The sequence below is a fragment of the Haemaphysalis longicornis genome, unplaced genomic scaffold, assembly GCF_048455015.1.
Source record: "Haemaphysalis longicornis isolate Haplotype H1 unplaced genomic scaffold, Haemaphysalis longicornis Haplotype H1 scaffold_8, whole genome shotgun sequence".
Classification (NCBI taxonomy): domain Eukaryota; kingdom Metazoa; phylum Arthropoda; class Arachnida; order Ixodida; family Ixodidae; genus Haemaphysalis; species Haemaphysalis longicornis.
The window spans coordinates 124,803,983-124,824,145 of NW_027526445.1; the positions used below are offsets into that span (position 1 = coordinate 124,803,983).

At 45.4% G+C, this 20,163-nt stretch overlaps 1 protein-coding gene across 1 annotated transcript in view; it reads right to left on the reverse strand.

Moving 5' to 3' along the window:
* The window catches only part of LOC144149023 (equilibrative nucleoside transporter 1-like), a 47,297-nt gene that overhangs the window by 17,904 nt on the left and 9,230 nt on the right, over window positions 1–20,163 (reverse strand). Inside the window, exons 3-8 of the mRNA XM_077680567.1 lie at window positions 17,363–17,517; window positions 13,658–13,752; window positions 10,583–10,633; window positions 7,616–7,701; window positions 2,816–2,962; window positions 428–461 (exon numbers count right to left, since the gene is read on the reverse strand). Of these exons, the coding sequence (XP_077536693.1) occupies window positions 428–461; window positions 2,816–2,962; window positions 7,616–7,701; window positions 10,583–10,633; window positions 13,658–13,752; window positions 17,363–17,517 (568 nt within the window). The remainder of the gene's footprint in view (window positions 1–427; window positions 462–2,815; window positions 2,963–7,615; window positions 7,702–10,582; window positions 10,634–13,657; window positions 13,753–17,362; window positions 17,518–20,163) is intronic.

Below are 20,163 nucleotides of genomic sequence, written 5' to 3' on the forward strand. Positions count from 1 at the left end.
TCGTGCCGTACACCCCAGAACCAGAAGTTAGGCCTACGGAGTGCACACCCGAGAGGTGCTGTGGGAATTATAGAAAAGTGGTGCGTACCTCCAGAGTACCGCATACTCGCAGTGTGGAAATAACCGACCAGAAAATCCCCCATGAGAAAGCTTCACGTTCAACCATCGTAGTTGTTAGACGAAAGGGGGAAAGATTTCTTGTTTGTTTTGCCGGTATTGTTAGAAGTGGGTAAGACTGTATTTGCACGCACGCACACACACGTCATGTGTTCTTTTCCCCTGCACTGACTCCCACCACCCCTCAACCTCCTGGTTGTAAGCTTCCCAAATGCCACAAAAGGAGTTTTACCAGGGCCTGCATGCCACAGCTATTAATTTTCATTTTTTCTACCTATCCGCGATTAACTGATTGTTCTCTCTGACTCACCTTTTGGGTTCTTCATGCAGTGAATGAAGAAGTCCTGGGGGGAGGGAACAAAAGGAGGGCAAAAGGTCAAACTCACAAACAACCACACTGCATCATATTCGACGCACCACTACTAGTAGAACTGAAAATAAGGCCGCCCCATCACCTGCTCCCCCACCACATCATGACAACAACTCTGCCACACTCACAGGGTGTGAGATCTTTGTGGCTGCCCATTACACAAAGCAACGATCAACAACACTACAATTGTAGAGGTCATTTTAAGTGCAGAGCACTTTAGGCGCTCGCCTTGTCGTCGTAGCTCACTCGCTGGACCCAAGTAGAGCAACGGGGCGTTCCTTTGTAGCACTGTCGTCGCGGCGTGGCCCAGAGGCTTCGAAAGCCAAGCGGTTTATATAGTCGTACGCGTTTGAAGCTCATGAACCGCTGGCACTTGTCCTACATCTCCCCATTGTTTAGCGCAAAGAAAACTGTAGGTACGTTTGAGGAAAAATATACGTAATTAACCGGCAGCACCCGCGTTCATTTAGTTAGGAATGCTCGTTGGGTTGGCTTTTACGATAGTAAGCGGAAAAAGTGACTGCGCAAGAAAAAAATGGCGCGTTCGAAATGACGCAGAAAGGTTCGATGCACAAGAAATTGGCGCGTTCGAAACAACGCAAAACAGCTCCAGCTGTGCAAGAAAAAAATTACGAGTTCGAAATGACAGAAAACAGCTCCAGCTGTGCAAGGGAAAAAGTGACCGCGCAAGAAAAAAATTACACATTCGAAATGACGCAAAACAGCTCCAGCCGCACAAGAAAAAAAATTACGCGTTCGAAATGACGCAAAACAGCTCTAGCATACGAAATTAAAGCAAGCACAAAGAACAGAACTCCAGCTGGCGCAGTTTCAAGCAGGGGGCGCACGAGCACTGCAAAGGCGGGAAATTTGAATTGCATGGGGTGGTAGCAGTGAGCGGACGACGGCGCTACATCCCATTATGGCGAATCACCGCTCTGCACTTCCGACAGCTTTCACATTGAGTAAAAAGGCTATAATTTTTGTTTCTTTCTGTGAGTACAGAGTTACAAGTGCTATAACATCGCGTGGCACATAAAGACTGGTTGTTCGCTGCTGCACTGCCTTCCGTGCTGCTTTTCCTAAGCGTGTTTCTTTTGGCTTGAATTTCTGAATGCTCGTTAGCACCGAGTTTGGCGTCAACTAGCACAGCTATATTACATAGTCAAATTCACCCAGTGATCCAAATTATGAACAGTCAAAATGCAGGCGCAAGAATACAGACAAATTAAAAGAATGGCACGAGTGATTTCTTATGTGCATGCGCCTGAGTGTGGGCTTGTGAGTATTTGCATACCCCGCCGTGTAGAAGAATAAACACATTTCCCCGGATCATAAAAAATGTTCCTACCAATTCATATTAACACAAAAATTGGTGGGGGCGTGTCAATACGCCAAGACTGCACCTGGAGGCGCACCTAGAAATTTTGTTATTAACCTCGAATTTTATTATGTATATGCACTGTTCAGTAATGTTACATGTGTGACAGCACTCATTAGCATGACTGAGCGCTAAAAGATATGCCAGAAATGAATGCGGTGAGGAAGGTGGCGGGGTGTCGACACAAATCAAAACATGAAAATGAAAATGAAAAGGGGAATGGGGTGTTACGAAGAGGCCCTACAAATACAAACCAATTCAGATGAGACAACCAGAAGGCAGGGACAAGGAAAGATCTAGCTGTACCTTGCTATTACAAACACTCCGCATTAAAAAAAAGCAGAGAACAGTAAGACTTGCTTTTATTTATTTTTTTTAGCAGGAGAACTTTCAATACACTCCAGTTGCAAACCTTGGCCTTGGAACATGCTCCTTTTTAAAGGGTCTTCCCTTTTTTGACGACGAAAAGCACGCCTCTTCAATTATTCTAATAACACGCCCACCCCCATCTCATACAGTGAATCACCATCATAAGTCAACAACTTTAAGCGATCCAGTTAACGTGCTAAATGTTGCCATACATCGTCCCCCAGTTCAGCTTCCTGCCAACAGGTGGCAGTCGAGTCCGCAATTTCGACAAACCACATAAACAGATCAAGGATCACTTTTTTTACACACAGAGGTACCGTGGGGTATTTCGGAACTCCAAATATTACACAACACTTCTGATTACAGCCGTGGTTTCGTTACTTCATACGCACGGGAGCAAGACCTGTGGGGTGGCACGTATATCCCCAAAAACTGACGACCAACGGACTATCAGCGTAATAGAATTGGTGGACGACAGGACTGGCTTGATGGCGGGAGCAGCAAGCAAATGCAGAGGCCTTTGTCTTGTGACAGGCACAACGAGGCTGGTGATGGTGATGATGATGATGATGACATACCGTCGACAGCATGGCAGTGAAGCAGACCAGGGCCACCACAAAGACGACGATGGCGCAGAGGAAATAGGCCAGGGCCGAGGTGGACGGGTCCGTGTGGCCCAGGAGGCACACGATCTCCATGACCGAGGCAAACACGCCGCCCATGGCCTGCATCCAAGCCAAGACAAGAGTCAAGCCAAGACAAGCCGCATGCCCGGTTCCACTTGTCCCCATGAGTTACAGGATGCACTGTTTTGACAAGCAGAACACAGGACTGGCTGCTTAAAAAATGCCAATCCACAAGTAATTTCCAGAACGGCTACACGCAGTACGCGCTATACACCTCAAGCTTCGCGATCGCTGCGCCACCTGCCACCGCTTCTCCACGGCGTTTATGGGATAAGGGCTGCATGGCTGATAGGGGCTCATGCAATGTTTTGCTTCTCTCTCACTTTTTTTTTGCCTTTCTGCGCCCTCAACAACTTGTCATGGTCACATCTGTAAGCAAATCAAATAGTACATTTAGGGCACTTCAAAAAACAGCTGCGTCCCGGTAGAGTGCTCGAAAGCCAACAGGAGCTATCTGGGGATGTGGTTCTGCACGCGTCTAGGCTGCTCTTACGGGCGTCGGCGACAGCAGCAGCATATCACCACTGTCACCTCCGAATATGTCAGGCACAAGTGAATTCTATTGTCGTCTCGTTTAGACCTGATACTGGCACAGTGAGAGGGTGGTTTCGTTTTGCAGCACGTATAACAAATGCATCCTTCTTAAATATGTTTAGCGCAAAAACCAAAGACGGTACACAAGAAAGGAGACAGGACAGGCGCTAACTTTCAACTGAACTTTAATCACTGCCGGAACCGGTAAATACAGAAAGTGAAAGGTAATGTAAAGTTCAGTTGAAAGTTAGCACCTGTCCTGTCTCCTTTCTTGTGTACTGTCTTTGGTTTTTGCGCTAAACATATTTCAGAATCATGAACCAACTAGCCCTCCAACAAGTTTTGTTAAAGGGACACTGAAGTGATATGTAAACATTGCGGGATTACTAGCGCAAATTGTAGTCCGGAGTCCCCAGGCTATGTTTCGACCGCTCTGGGCGCGTTTACGCGATTTTATTTAGTAGAAAAATTAATTCGAAAATGCTGTCCTCCTCTCTTTACGCTCGCCCATTTTCTGTGGCGTTTTCGTGTGACGTCGGGAGGAGCCGAGCTCGCAATTGGTTGCGCTACTGCACGGCTCCCCGGCCGCCGACGGGTCGTCGCAATTCGTTCGCTCAGTTGAAACGAAGCCAGGACACGTTTGTGAATGGAAGAATGTGCCTTTCTTTAATTGGTTAGTTTGTACACTGTATCTAGCTCCAAGTCAAGGTCGCTTCACACAAGCGCTGCACAAGCGCACATGCGACGCTTCGCTGACTGGTACGCCAGTAGGAAAATATAAGGCCTCTTGAAGGCGGGAGAAGAGTCAGCGAAGTCAATATAGGTACTAAGGAAATAAAATCAACTGATATTTTTATCGTACAGCGTAAAACTAGGGTGCGCAAAGCACTTTTTTGCGCTGGGCGAACAAGCACAGCGGTCAGCAGCACGACGCATCTGCAAACGCTTTTCCGTCTAAGAAATGCAATTGCTAGACGTGATATATTGTGGAAACTTGGGGGATGCTTACTGCACGAGCGCAATACAACAAACAGTCACGTAAGCTGCTTGAAATGCCGAAACTAAATAAAAGTGTAAACTGGTTATACAATAAATACCATATATTATCAAGTTCAGCACAGCCGTCCCCGTGGTCGAGTGGGCTGGGGCACTAGGTATTTCATCGCAAGTGTTTTGCAAGTCGCGAGTTCAAATCCCGGCAGGTACGTGCTTTTTTTTTTTGTAAGTTGACTTTTTCGTTTTCCGCCGATGTTTTCTATACCGAGTTCACCTTTTTTTGGGCCGCAACGTTCATTGCTCCACGAACTAGTTCACAGAACGCGCGCAGGCTGGCACTGGCGGGCTAGCGAGTTCTCATTGGCGTGCTGTTGCCATAAGCACCGACTGATTGCGGGCAGTGGGCACAGGCCAGAATGAACAGACCCTTGGCCTGGTACGAACACGCTTTTTACGATACAGGCATGAGGGAGGAAAGCTCCAAATATGGGGGAAAAGCGCATGACATTTTGGGCGTCTGCGGGTACGCGGAGGGCGTTCATGCACTGCGTAGGCCTCGGCTAGTGAATGCTACGATTCCAAGCCGTCCTGGGAGGCTTATCTTACGCATTTTACAGCCGACAACATGGCAGAAGCGCGGTACGATGATTACTGAGATATTGAGAATGCCCATCCAACAACGCCATCGGTTGTGTTTTACAGAACCGAAAACAAAACCGAAACCGAAACTTGTTTGATTGCTAACCTTGGGCATCGTCCAATCACGGTGCTCCCTCCTCCCAACGTCACAGCGTTAGTTGGTGCGGCCGCCGCAAACCGCGCATAGTAGTTTTTCTTCTTTCGCGCTGTGTAAAATAATTACCGATTTGTCAACCGGATAAACGATGAAAAGTGTGCTAATTTGAGCCAGTCTACGCAGTGAAAGCAAAAACGGGAGCTTGACAAATTCACTTCAGTGTCCCTTTAAATAGCAAATGCAGCTTCGTTTCAAATATATATGGCGTAGAAAATTTAGTTTCGAGGAGGTGATTACCCCATACTTGACAAGCACTTGTACCTTTTATGGGAATACAAGCCACACGAAAGTGTCAGGTATATTCCAAGGCTGTGTCTTGTTAAATATTTTCCCGTTCAAAATCGACCAAATTTAAACCAGGTATGACTCACCAAACCAACTAGATGCGAAATGCATCCCGACATGGGTGAGGTGGGTGAGGTGGGGGGGAGGGGGGGGGCATACAAGCTGCATGTTTACTTTCCTCTTGTTTTTCAGCTTCAACGAACAGCTGATCACTCGGCAGACGTATTTTTTGAAGTATACGGGTAGGCAGTTCACAAGCGATAAACGGTGTCGTTGGAAGAATGTGCTATCTGATAAGCCCTTTGATTCTAGCTTGTGCTGGACTGTGAAAGCTCCGTTTGTCATATGATGTTGTGTCGAAGCGTTTAGTTGTGGGCACGGAATACTGTGTAAGCACATCTCCACGCTGCTTGTGGAGGATGTATTTTTTCGATTCTATGCACCACCCGATACTAAACACCCTCCCCTACTTTCGGAAAAAAAAAAAAAACGGAAAAAAGTTTGCATGTGAATCTGAGCATCCCCTTCTCTAAGCGGCCATCGCAAAATAGATTTCAGACACTGGAAGCAGGCCCGAGTTGATGTTACGGCCAAGTCATTTATGAAGTTTTAAGTTACAAACCACTTCAACGCAACAGAAGACGACCTACTGGGCGACACTGAGAGGAGCGGCCCAAGCGGCATAACGGACTCAAATGGTAGTGAGGTTGACAGTATCACACATAAGCAGCAGGTTCACTGTCTGTACCGATTTTTTTTAATATTTGCCAAATAAAACGTTATTCCTTGCCCTGTTTTGTCGATGTACGGCCATGAAAAAAGTGGTGGGGAGGGCAGTAATTTGTTTTTCGAATCGAAGCACCCCCCTTCACTTTGGCATCGCGAACGTGGAAAAAAAGGCGGTGCTTAGAATTGAGTAAATACGGTATGTAGCAGATGAATGTTTGCGAGCGCTCACCTTGGGACAAGACAACCCAGCATAATTTTTTCGTCGTGTGCTGATTTGCCGAGTGTAATTTTGTCGTACTTCCTTTGAAGAATGTTCGTGAAATTCAAGCAACATTGGCTCTCCAGGTTCAGCATCAATATCCGAAGTATGATATTGGCAAGCTTAACTAGCGCGCTGTCAGGTATGAGTGCTCTGCTAGATTATGCAAGCGCACAACTGAGTCACATCATAGTGCATAGCCGTAGCATGACCATACGAGGAAACGCTGTTCGTAAATTTCAGCGCAGTGAAATTACAATCAGCTTTACGCATATCCCGGTTTCGTGACTCTGGCCTGTGACACACACCTGGCGCTTATGTGTATTGAATGTACCACACTAAGATCACGTCAGAAACATTTACACTCTCGTGAATACACCACATTTGCAAACAGAGTGACTGCTCCACATAAATTTGTATTTCCAACGCGTGCGAACAATAAATCTCATTCGTGAACATGGAGCAAAAGCAGCGGCGACAGTGGGCAGCGGGCCGGAGACTCCTGCGACTGCTTTCGAAACGAGCCGCTAGGGGGATTTCAGTGGCACCCCTACAGGCAGTGCTTCAGGCGTATACAGTCTTAACCCTTCCACTACTGTGCCTATTTAGATCGATACCATTTTAGACTGGGCATTTCACTCGCCTACTTCACTGCATTCGAGGCATTTCTACAGGTTAGCTCGGGAGACGCCTTTCTTTACAATCGGTTTCATTTTCACTCACGCACCAATAAACGTGATTCTTGACGGATATTTGTTTTTTCTGAAGCGGGACAAACATTCGATCAAAGCAATACATTTGTGGTCAAACTAGAAATTGAAACAAGGCCTGCCGCTCTTGCAGCGTGGGGCAGCCCGTTTAATGATGTTTACCCATTTTCAGAACCGCAGGCCTCACTGGAGGACCGACTATGCATCAATTTGATGTTTACGAAGATGCCACAGATCCTAGATTAAGCTGTTTTCAGACTGCCAACTGATGCTGTGAAAGCAAAAAACAAAACAAAAAAACAAAAAACAAAAAGGTTCTCAACCAATGCCTAAGCATGCTCCCATTCGTACAGACACAAGCCAAGCCAAGCCAAGCCACGTACCATGCCGATGACCAGGTTGTGCATGTACACGGACGGCATGACCGTGGCCAGGCCTATTAGCCCTCCCTGGAGCCAGGATGCAAATGCTGAGTGGGAAACGAGTAAAGAAAAACGAATCAAGAGAGAGGGACCCAAAATTACAAACAAAAGAAAGCTAAACCGCCCTCTCAGCCGGAACACAACGTTTCAGAAACGTGCACCTTTCCTTTAATTTCGGCAAGAAGCCACACAGGGGTGGCTTCTTGCCAAAAGTGGGGGGAGAAAAAAAAGCTATATAGAACATCTGGGAATCGCCTAGTAAGGTGCAAGCACTTCTATGCCACATCTCTGTTTCACAAACGTTATCTCTCTTTTGTGGCATTGAAGGAACACATCAGCTCTAACACGGTCTTTTTTTGCGTATTTTATTTTTTAGTAAATTACGTGAGGCTACTAAATTAGATAGACCTTTGTTATTTTGTCCACTCATAATTGGTTTTATTTTGTTTTTATAAATTTCACTGTTTTTTTTTACTTAATTGCAAGAGGGTGCTAGATTATCTTAGCTACACCTCTGTGATTTCACTTCTTCTTTTTCAGTTTTTTTTAAAATACATATTAGCTTGGTTCTCTGCCACGAACAATGGCTGCCAGATACGATGTCAATAGCCAAACTGGGAACTTTTTTGCTTAGTTTTTCTACGCATTTTTTTCATTTCTTTTTTTCTTGCAATGAACTACATTTACAACATTATAAGGATTCAATGTCTTAAAACATCGCCAAGTACTCATTTTGTGCAGACAGAAGGCACTACACAGTTTGCGTCGAGGCACTCAGCAAAGATTGCTTACGCGCTAAACGAGAAATCGAAATCGCTGCAACAAGACTGACACAAAAAACGGGTGCAGCAGGTCGAGCAGAGGCAGACTTCATGCTTGAAGACTAAGCGTGATGGACATTTTGTGACTGGTTTAATTCAAACCATCACTTTAATTCGAGCTAAATCGCAGATGCTGCATTTGTAAGCCATGCCTTGCGAGTTTAAGGAAGCACATTGGTCTTAAAAACCAAAAAAGTTTATTTTAAGTATATTAAGTCTTAAACCAAAAAAGACCCACGTGCCCCCGCTGTCGGCACGAGACAGCTCGACGAAGAATCCGCATTGACGACATCATCATTGGGAGAAAGTCGAAAGCAAACAGAAACAAACAGACAAACGAAAAATGTGGCACACGCTACAGAGCGAAAGCCTTATCTAAGACTGTCTGTTTTCACGCCTCCAAGGTGTCATTGACCGATCTGGCAGAAAAGCCCAAAACGGACTTGTTTACCCGCCAAACACACACAAGATAGTCTTTATCTTGCACGTCTGTAACATTACGCACTCGAACGCATTTCAATGCACCAACAGCTGTGTCGATCAGGAGCTACACACACGACGACAGCAATAAGACAACAACCTGTCTTTTCGTTCGCAAAGGCATGAACGATGCTACTTGAATTTTGAAAAAGGTGGAACACCAGAAGAGGCCTCTAGCCTGCACGGCACCGCAGAAAAAGATGAGGTAGATTTGTCGTTTCCTCTTTTAAGCTGTACGACGCTGTTTTCTGCACGGATGCAGGTATTACTGATTGGAACGTTTTCACGTGTCCTTTTCACTAAAAAAACACGCCCGATGCTACTATGAAGCAAAGCTCGAACACCATACACAGAAAAAAAAAAAAAAATGGCCGCGTATCTGCTCCTTTTGTTGCAAATGTCGATGAAAGACGATAGCCGACTGGCACCCCTGGCAAGTAAATACCTCCCTTCCCTTTTCCGCTCACCTCTCATGCCATTCCTCACCCGTCTCAATCCTTCCAAGATAACACGCTAGAGCAGTGGTTCTCAGCCATGACTCCCCCGGGGACCCCTTTCGGGCTTGCGGTAGGGATGGGGGACCCCACGATGGAGCGTATGTTGATCGGGTCCATAATGTTAAACAAGTTGTACTGGAATCTATAAGTCTTCTAGACACCCATACGCTGCCTTTTGTGGGTCTGTTTTTTTTTTTTGTCTTCTCATAGCTGGCGTGTTGTGCACAAATCAGATGTTAAAATTTGTGCTACGCGGAGAAGCTAAACGTACAAGTAATGCGGCGGAGTCAGCTTTTTGTATTGCAAGGAAATGCTGGCAAAATCGAGAAAAAAATGTCGGGGTAAAAGTTTTGAGGGAAGCTTCGCGGACCCCTGAAATGCTTTCGCGGACCCCAGGGGGTCCACGGAACTCCATTTGAGAACCACTGCACTAGAGGTTCTGGGGTCCGCGGAACTCCATTTGAGAACCACTGCACTAGAGGTTTGCTCACGTCAATTTACATTTACCGCGTTCCACTGCTCCAAGTCGGGTGCCTCGGTGCCAGCACTGCCGTACGGCGGAGACGCGCATGAATCGAGGCACCCTACTACAACATCTATAGAACCACGTTGCCCCTACTCCATGAGCGTTCCAAGCAGAACGTGGAACCTATCTAGTGGAACCTTTCGTTGCTATTACCGTTTGATTTCTTAAATGTCACCAGGAGCGTGGGCAACAACGCGCGATGGTTTTCTGCAGTTGATGTAGTATTTCATTTGCTATCACAAAAAAGAGGCATTTATGAATTGTTTAATAAAGAAGCACTGCAAATCTCACTCGTGCATTGATTTTCTGCCTTATATTTAAGTGATGTATTGTTCTTGTTCAATAATGTTGACAAGTATGAACATTGACGCTGGACTTTGGCGTTTAGGTTTGGCTGTGGGTATATAAAACTATTGTGCAGCTTTGATTTTAGTTTGGCCGGGTGGCTGAATCGAGTTACAGACAGACAGACAGACAGACAGACAGGCAGACAGACCAAAATTTCTTCGTTTAAGGAGCCCAAGAAATACTATGTATTGTGTTTAATAACCGCACAGCCAGTTCACCAAGTGGCAACCACAGCCATGCCGGAGGTAATACTTGCCGTTAAGGAAAGCCAGAAGGTAGACCGTGAGAACAAAGAATCCTATTTGCCCTGCAAATGAGAAAGTGTTGGCAGTTACTACAATATCTCAGCAGTCAGTCAGTCACACAGCAAGCCCCATTTGAAATGAGCTCAGGGAATGCACTTTTTAAACAAGCATGTTTTTGCTTCAAAATACATTTCAAAGCACTCTCGTGTTTTTAGGGGGTTGGGAGCACACCAGAAATAACTCAGGATATAATCTCAATGCTCAACACTTGTCTTTTTTAGGTCATTGTAGGAGAATACTACTTTTCTTTTTTTTTTTCCCTGCATACTTGCCATTTGGTCATCACTGCTACTGAGTTCTTTACTGCTCTGTACAGCCTTACATGAGAACACATACATATACACAACCAATATTCCGGTACTTGGCTGATTTCTTAGCCTCAGCATGGTAAAGTTCATGCTCGGAAGCAAAAACTAAGTACTTAGCACATGAATTTCGTAGAGCCAAGGTTGTTTTTTGTGCACTCACAAAACCAGTACCAGCAAGTGAAAAGAAAAAAATTGTTGCATCAACATTGTGTTGCGTTACTGAAAGTTGCTAAAACTGTCAATGTTTTTGAGCGTTGTTTTTTTTTTTTCCCGGCATTTTACTTGACCCAAGATACAGCTTAGCCTAAATCTTGTCTTTTAGCTTTCCTGAACTCGGAACAGACAGGGTTCAACTGTTTGTCCGATGAAATGTCTGTGGTGGACAGTGAAGCATCCGTTAACAAAACCAAGGTCAACCTTTCTTGAAAAAAAAAGAAAGAAAAAGTTAACAACTTTCGACTAGGGGTGCTAAAACGGGGCAACTACGACTGAAAACACTTACCAATTACATGCCTTGTGAAAAATAAACAAATGCGTGGAAGCAATTGGCAAAAAAAAAAAAAAAAAAAAGAGCTAGCTAAGCATTGTAAGGAGGTGGTGCAAACTTTCAAACAAGGCACTAAAAGCACTGCTGCTGACTGTTGTGTGAGCGCTTTCTCCCTCTCTCTCCCTTAACTCTTTCGCTACCGCGCCTATCAAAATCGATCAATTTGATCGATACTTTTGGGAGCGCCTTTTCATAGCGTTCCAGGCGTTTCTCGAACAAGTAAAGCTGTTCGGAGTTACATCAGAAAATGGCCTTTCAAAATCAGTTTTGTTTTCATTTTTTCAACGGAAACGTGATTTTTGACACACTTTTGAATCACCTGGGTGTGGAAAAGGGGCGTGGTCATCGTGCGTCACGGCTACCAACGAAGAATGCGTGCAACTCATAATTACTCGGCACCAGCGCTTGTTTTTTGCTATCAGGGCGTGAATGGGGAACTAGCAAACGATTTTCAATCGTAAGGTTCACGCTCTGACAGTAATAATCCCAGAAATCGGCTGAAAATGTCAAGCAGTGCCTGGTTGCAAAGCTACTTTATGATTTTAGGCAGTTTTATTGCCTTTGCGCAAGTTGTTCTAAGTACTGTGGTAGTTCTACTTACCCCAGGACCATTCGCAAACAGTTTACAACAGTTTCAGTTTCGTTTCTGCATCGCGAAATTCATATTTAGCGCTACTACGCAGTTACCCAACTTCAAGGCTACCTGCCATGGCGCCTGAAGCGTCCGCGACTGATCCTCGAACAAAGCACGCCGCTCCTGATTTCCCCCCACCCTAAGCCGATTTCTGCGATAAGAACTTCAGATGCAAGTCAAAAGGTCACACTCAGTCGCCAGATATCTGTTCCGCCGAGGACAGCGCTTCAAACCGGCCTTACACTGCCAGCTGTTCGCCTTCCAGTTTCGTTTCCATGCGAGGGTATATCCGGGTGTCTAATGTTGCTGCTTAGTTGAACTGTCTATTCGGACGGAGTATCTGATAAGTTTTTGTACTGTTTCATTTGAAAAATGTTAGGTGGCGCTACAATAGAGGAGGCTCGTTGTGCTGATCTTTTTTAGCGCGCTACTGCTACTCGGCCAAAGATCGCACGGCATGATTCTAGCTCATCGTACCTCATTTTTGCGAGCAAGGCTACAATTGCGAGTAAGAAGGTGATAATAAAGCTCAGCTTTATGTTTTGAGAGATAACTGACCGTGAACGACAACAAGCATCAGCCACGGCGTTCCGTTTTCAACTTCATGCATGTTTTTTTCCGCGTCGCGTGCTTGTCCCAAATATTGTGCTCGCTGTAAATGCAAAGTCAGCCATTGACAAGATGTTTTTACATTATGTGGGGGCAAATTGGTGCCCCTGATAACGTCAAACCGCCAGATTTATTCCGGGGAACCACCCGAAATTGCACATTTTGAATTAGAGGTTGGGCTTCACCGCATGACACGAGCACCGTGCGTGCTAACATTTTTTTTTTATATCTGAAAAACTGTTCCGCGCAAGGCGACATTTTTTTAGGGTGTGTTTTTGAAACGTTTCCCTACAAAATGTATATTCTAATTTTTTTCTACTACCGGTGGTTTGATATACACAACTCCTTTTTTATCATTTTTTTCGACAACTTGACAAGAATTTCGATTTTGATATTTTTTTTCACAACTATGATATATAAAAACCTTTAAAAAACTGGTGTTATTGGGAAGGCCGTTAAATAATCTGCATTTTGTGCTCCTGCAATTAGTGCCTAAATAATTTTTTAGCAGGAAAAAAAATGTTTTCTTGGACCCCTAAAAATTGGTCAATTTTCTGCGGTAGCGAAAGAGTTAAAGAAAAAAAATTGTATTTTCTGGAGCAAGCTGATGCTTTGCTATGACAATGTAAAAGCGACACGCGCACAGGGGAAGGGAGGCTTTGTACCGACGTATAATCGTGGGGACAGCATAAAAAGTGCGATATCTTCAAAATAAAGTCAACTGAAAGTTGCGCTTTGTGTCGCGTGTTCTCTCCTTGTGTCTTTTTGTGCAGGTGAACGCACAGCATGGAATAGACAACTGGTCTGAACCTATGCCCTACCGAGAGAAGACTTCTGAGAGCACAGGGTGGTCTTCTCGATTGGCCAGTGACAATTCAATAATACAGCCCACAAAGCGAACAAGAAATGCGGCCCTTAAGGCCCTTACAGTTGTCGGTGTCGACCTTCACAAAGGCTGTGACCATCACGAAAAAGGCAATGCAGAGGCAGAAGCCCAGAATGTTCCGCGTCTCGTGCTTCAACCTGGGTGGAAACAAGAGGGAAAAGAACACAAGACATTGTACGCGACAACACACAGCTCTATGTTGCACTCGACGACCTCGCAAAAAGGTTTCGTTCACCAAACGTTGCTTTCCCACGTTCCCAAAAGCATTAGTACAGGAATAAGAATTGTTACAGCTGAAGTCGCCAGACATGTCTGTGTGCCATACCTTCCTTCAGAGTGGCCATCAGCGAGTACCACCCAGATAGCTCTTCTCTGATGGCATTTCAATGTCTGCGCTGGAGTGGGCAACAATACTTATTTATAGGTACTTATTTATAGGGAAAAAAAAACGGCTCTGAAACATTAAAAAACAACGACACTTGTAATAACATTTTTTGTAGCTTTTTCGGCTTATGTTTCAACGGCTAACAATGCCATGTCTACTTAGAAATAAATGATCAGCGCTGACGGTTCTTTCCCATTTCCTGCAAGTACTTTTATGACGGAAAAGATTTTAAATCGATGCAGTGGTGCGCCCACAAGTAGGTGTAGAAAGTACCGCACAGTGTGCCAGTGTTGTGAAAAGTAAAGATGACAGCTCGTCTTGTCACCCAGTCACTTTAGTGTCCCATAAAAACGGGGTTCCAGTGGCAAAGCACGCACAAACGCAGCGGTCAGTACAAAACAAAGTTTGGTACCGGACATCTAAAATCTGGTTCCAAAATGCCCAACAAACGTTCGGATGACAGGCATGGTTTAAAATGGTTACAAGCAGCTTTTCAGTTGCATCCCACTGACAACTGAAATGGAAATGTGATATGAATCCACAATCATTAAATTAAGGCAGCAGTCGATTTGTCAAAAGTGCCTCTCGAACGCTCATAAAATTACAGAGCGGTAAAAACGGCGCTCAAAGCAATGACAATCAGTTGAGGTTAGTGGCCCATCCTGCTTTTCCACCTTTCTTTCGCTTTCATCGCACGTTTTTCTCGTCTCCCAAAATGTCACACTTATTTCCCCAAGTTCGGGTCACCGAGTAGACAAGATTACACACAGGGACGTCCGCATTTAGTTGCCCCATTTGTAACTAAACCAGGGTGTCGAACCGGAACCGAACCGAACCGAAAACCGGAACTGAACCGGTATTTTGGCCGGAACTGAACCCGAGCCCAAACCGTTATTTTTTGAGCAGGCTGAACCCGAACCGGAACTGAACCGAAAAAAGAAATAATGGTTACCGGTTTATGTCGAAACGGTTCGACCCTCCGCGGTTGATATTGCACAGTCAATGCAATTGAGGCCTTTTTTTTTTCTTTCACGTACCATCAACTTCGTACCCGCTCGCACACTTTCCCCTCCAGACAATTGAACACTAGAGAGTTTTAGCTGACCCTTTCTGACGGTCCGCTCCGCTCCAATAGCAAGCGGGAGCATCATTGCGCACGCGTGGCACGCTAGGGCGCTACCGGCGATAGTAACCGCGATACCGGAGCGGGGCCCCGCTCCACTAACTGGGGCCTCTTAGCGGACCGTCGCGGCAGCTTATGCTACCGGGCGGAACTTTAAAATGGCTGCCCCCGCAATGCGACCGCACTCCGGCGAACTTCGTTTCTTCAGTTGAAACACCACCGACGAAGCCATGAAAGCGCTTCCAAATAGGCAGTGGTGCCACACACCTCAAAGATCTTTAGAACGAAAGCGAAAAACGTCGACCGAAGCGCGGGGCTGCTTTTATGCAGCGCCGAGAAAGACAGCCTTGGCTTGGCTATTCCAAAGTTTATCGGCTTGTTTATTGTTATTTAGAAAAATTATACCATGTCAGTGACTACATAATAGAAAAAAAAGGTTAAATGAGGGCAAGAAACACGTTATTTTGCTTTGTTTGGGTGACCAAATACAAATTCTTATGTTTCCTTTAGGTTGAAGTTTTGGTTTACAGGCGCACGCGAAACGACCAGTCATGCGAATCATTCCCCGTCGAGGGAGATACGGTTATCGCTTAGGTAAAAGCCTTTCGGCTGCTGACGCTCCTGTTGTGCTGAGCGGGACGTCGGGAGCATAGCGGAGCGTCAAAAACGCTCAGCTAAAACTCTTTACTATTTCGCTCTATGTAACAACAGGGGAAATGAATCAGCAACAATGCAGCAATGGTCTGTTGCTGCTGGAAGCGCGAGCGTAGTGCAAGCTGTCCAAACGAAATGTCATTCTCGGCAGCTTGCAGGGGATAAAAAACGACTTTGCCCTTCCCTAGCTGCGACTTTATTGGAGCAATCAGGCTGCAGGAGTGCTCCACTGCGCAACAGCGAAAGCCCACACCCGATCTGTGCAAACTTTTTGACATTTCATAATTTGTTTAAAAGGTCCGACACCTGCAAATTGTTAATACTTGACAAGTGTGACTGCAGAAGCTGCTCAGTGGCTAAGCCGTGCTGCTGATGCAGTTTTGTCTCTTTAAGATCTGCTTTTTTTCGAAGGTGCACCTGTACTGACTGCCCAACTCGCTACATTACTTCTACTGCTACTCGTTCCGGAGGGGAGTACTGCTGTGGACGAATTAAAGAGCGTCTAGCCAAAAAAAGTCCCATCGCATATGCTCCGCGCGTCAAACTTCCCATTCATTTTGTAACAGCATATTCTCTTATAAGGTTCCGCAATGTAGCACACGGAACGATGGCAGGGGGTCAGGCGGTACTATGACATACTGGTTGTAATGCACTCATCCGGTATAGCTACCGCAAAAGGAATTGCAGTGGTCAGAGCAATAATGCAGTGACAGAGCGTTAACTGAAGCTTACTTTTAACAAAAGTGTGGCTAACACATTCGATAAGGTGACAGCTAACAAATTATTCAGGGTGACCAAATAATCTAATTCATTGGTAGTATTTATGTGCCTGTGGTATGATTTTACAGTTTTGTTACAAATATAAAAAATGTACGCCAATGGTTTATGCAGGCCTAAATTTAAGGCTTCAAGGTTATCGTGATGGGCGATTCCATAGCGACGATTGCGATTTCAACAAAAAAGGAAAGGGCAGAAAATATATCCCACCGTCATACCTCTTCGTGGTGGTTTTATGAATAGTCGCTAGGACAACATAAAGTATGGGCGGGAAAATAGATGGTAAAGCGTCGCCACTTCATCTGTTTTTCTAATATCTCGTAATTGTTTAAACTTTGCTTTGCAATTGCGCCACTGACCTTGGGGAACAACAGCATTTTGAATTTTTGTTTGTATTTTGATGTGACTGTCATTTTAAACTAATAAATGTTTTTTTTTTTTAATTTCAGTATAATTCAACTCATCGTACCGGTTCGCGAACCGGTTCAAGCTCCTGAACCGGTTCGCGAACCGGTTCGGTACGTGATTTTGTCGAACCGGAACTGAACCGGAACGAAATGATTTCTCCTGAACCCGAACCGTAACCGAACCGGTATTTTTTTCGGTTTGACACACTGAACTAAATGCATCAAAGCTCTTCCTGCAAGCTCCCAGACAAAAAGGGCAGCTTGGCCCTTTGCGCACCAAAAAACAAATCTTCGCATTGAGACGCGAAGCACAACTCTTTCTGTCAATGTTCTGACAAAGCATGCACAGGGGAAGAACAACCACCACAGAGGACGAAAGAAAATGCCACCCTGCTTCTTACTTGTGGTTGAACAAGGTCCCGAGGTAGACGGCCGCGAGCGAGGGAAACGTGCTGGCCACAGAGAAAACGCTGAACGCATTGGCCTGCAGCGACGTCTTGTGCGCGAGGCTGGGGTCGTACGGAATGGAGACGTTCCGGAATTTGTACATCCAGTACTGCGCACGTGTGAAGAAGGGGGAAAATAAATAACAACAAACTGTAGTACATGGCAAGTCCGTAGTAATCTATGAGGCGGGGATGTTGCGAGCGAAAGTTCTGTATGCACATTTTGTCACCCCCGCCCACCCCCCCCCCCCCACACACACACACACACAAACACACCCCGAAAAAAAAAAAAAAAATGGAAAACAAACACGACACTTTTCAAATACCGTATTTACTCGCGTAATGAATGCACTTTTTTCGCGTAAAACAGAAGCAAAGTTGGGGGTGCGTGTATCATGCGGTGAAAAAAAAGAAACCTAATTTTGATGACTGAAGTTGGGGTGCGTTCGTTATGCGAGTGCGTTCATTACGCGAGTGAATACGGTAACTCACCAGGGTGCCACAGTGGCTACGATGCTGTGCTGCTGAGCCCACAAACATTGGTTAGAACCCAGCCGTGCGACTGCTTTTCTCATGGAGGTGAAAGGCGAAAACGCCTGTTTGCTGAGATTTTTGTGTACATTAAAAATCCCCACGTGGTCAAAAGTAATCCGGAGATCTTCCCCCCCATCTTACAGTGTGCCTTATAGCCCATGTGTATCTTTGCCGTCTTAGATCGCCAATTTTTTACTCACCACATGCCTGTTGTGATGGTGAGGACAGCACATTTTTTCACACATCGTTGAGCAAAAAATCCCGCGTCCAGCATCTTTAGCAGTGAGTTGGCACCTAAACCTTCCATTGGCTGCTACATGTAACACATACCCGGAAGGGGGATTGAGCAATGCTTGCTAAACCATTAAATTCACAACTGAGCAAAAACGCCTCGCCCGGTGTCTGAAGCAGGAAAACAGCTCCCAAACCAGCCACTGGCTGCAACCCATTCCACAGCATTGCTCTGTGTGGTATTATTTACCGTACTACTCTTTAGTGTGGCGCACGTACATCGTCCAAGGCTGCAACCTTGGGAGTAGTGAAACGGGGCTGTTCACGCCAGTACACTGCAGATACCACGCAGGAAAAGTCGAAAGCACTACTTGCAGAACAAAGCACGAAGGAGCCCTCAGCAACGTTTTATTGGACATTCATGCTTTTGCACTTTTAACACTCATGTACTTAGGTGTCCTTGGATTTTTTTGGACATAAAACAGTCCTTTGATTCGTTCTAACCAATTGTCTGGAAACCAACAGACACGCCATTGCACTCAAGCACGTTGTCTTCACTGCTCAAAAAAAAAAAAAAAAAAATCAATGCTTTATTTATGAACTCGAGCAATTAAGCTGAAACATCATTTTTACTGCACGTCACTTTTGATGGGCGTCTGGATACCTAATTAGCCGCACAAGAGTGGATTTGTTTTTGTTGTTTTTTTTCCCCCGCTACTGTTTTTTTCCCCACTGTACAACAACTGAAAATAAAAGTTTGCGAATGGATTGGCTTAACTGTCTGACTTGATGAACTGATTAACTAGAATGTTGTCCGAGACTACGAAGTAAGAGCAAGATAGCAGGGGAAACGTCGCTTCCTTGGGCAACTGGGTAACCTCGCAAGCACTTGGCACAGGTTAAGCTAGCGGCACCTGTGACAAGAGAAGAAACTGCACGGCTGCCGTGATCGTCACTTCACTGCGCAGCCCAGCATTCAGTTGCGGCTGTTATTATTCTGCCCACCAAGTGCCGCTACCCTCTCCTTTGCGTCGCAGTTACAAAGCCTTGAAGTCTGCGTTCGGTTTTACTGTGACATTACCTGGTTGCTCAACCGTGCTTGTTGTCTCACCTCCTATAGTCCTGCCCAGTGTTCGAGGCAAACAGAACGTCGTCTCTGTCACATCGCTTCCTCTAAGCGCCACCTTAAAAAGGGGCCATGCAAACAAGATGCAAGTTTGGTTCATTCAAAAGATTGCCTCGTTGGAATCATGCTGACACCACTTTTAACGCAAACTTCGCTCAAATAAGCTACATAATTAGGAAAAAAGGGAATGGCCACGCGACCCACCAGCTCATTTCCCGCAACAGAACCTGTGATGTCAAACCAGCCAGCTCTGCCATTGGCGGAGGCCGGCAAAAGCGAGCGCAAATTACGCAGAGCTTATCAGCTTGCCGAACGAGCTATTTGCGCTTAAATTTAGGGCACATTCTCTTTATATCAGTAAGAACGGTGGGACAAATAGTGGAAGTTACGAAAGTACATGTAAACATAGAAGTTCCAATGCGTAGTGCTGGTGGTACTGCGAGCACTAGGCTTGTTTTAGCTGCACAGGACTGCCAGGCTTTGGGGTTGTCTCAGACGACAATGGCCTATTGACGCAAGCGACGGTGTCTTACGTGACCATATTTGTCGAGCGAGCACCATGTTTCACGAAACGATTATTTTCTCCCTGAACAAAAACAAGCCAGGTTTAAATACAGTCACAAACAAACCAAAGGCAGAAAACAGCCCGCCGCTGTATGGTGGTGCCATCTAGGTTGACTAACAGTAAGCAAGTCTCCGCTCCACGCCAAGTTTAGCTGAAAGACATGTTCTTATGATGTCATTGCAAACATTGTACATACACACGTTTTGGCACGAGAATCAAAATTTTAGCTTAAATTGACTAATTTCGCAGTGAATAAAGCATCATTTGCTTCTGGAAAAGCGCTGGGGGCACTATGGAACA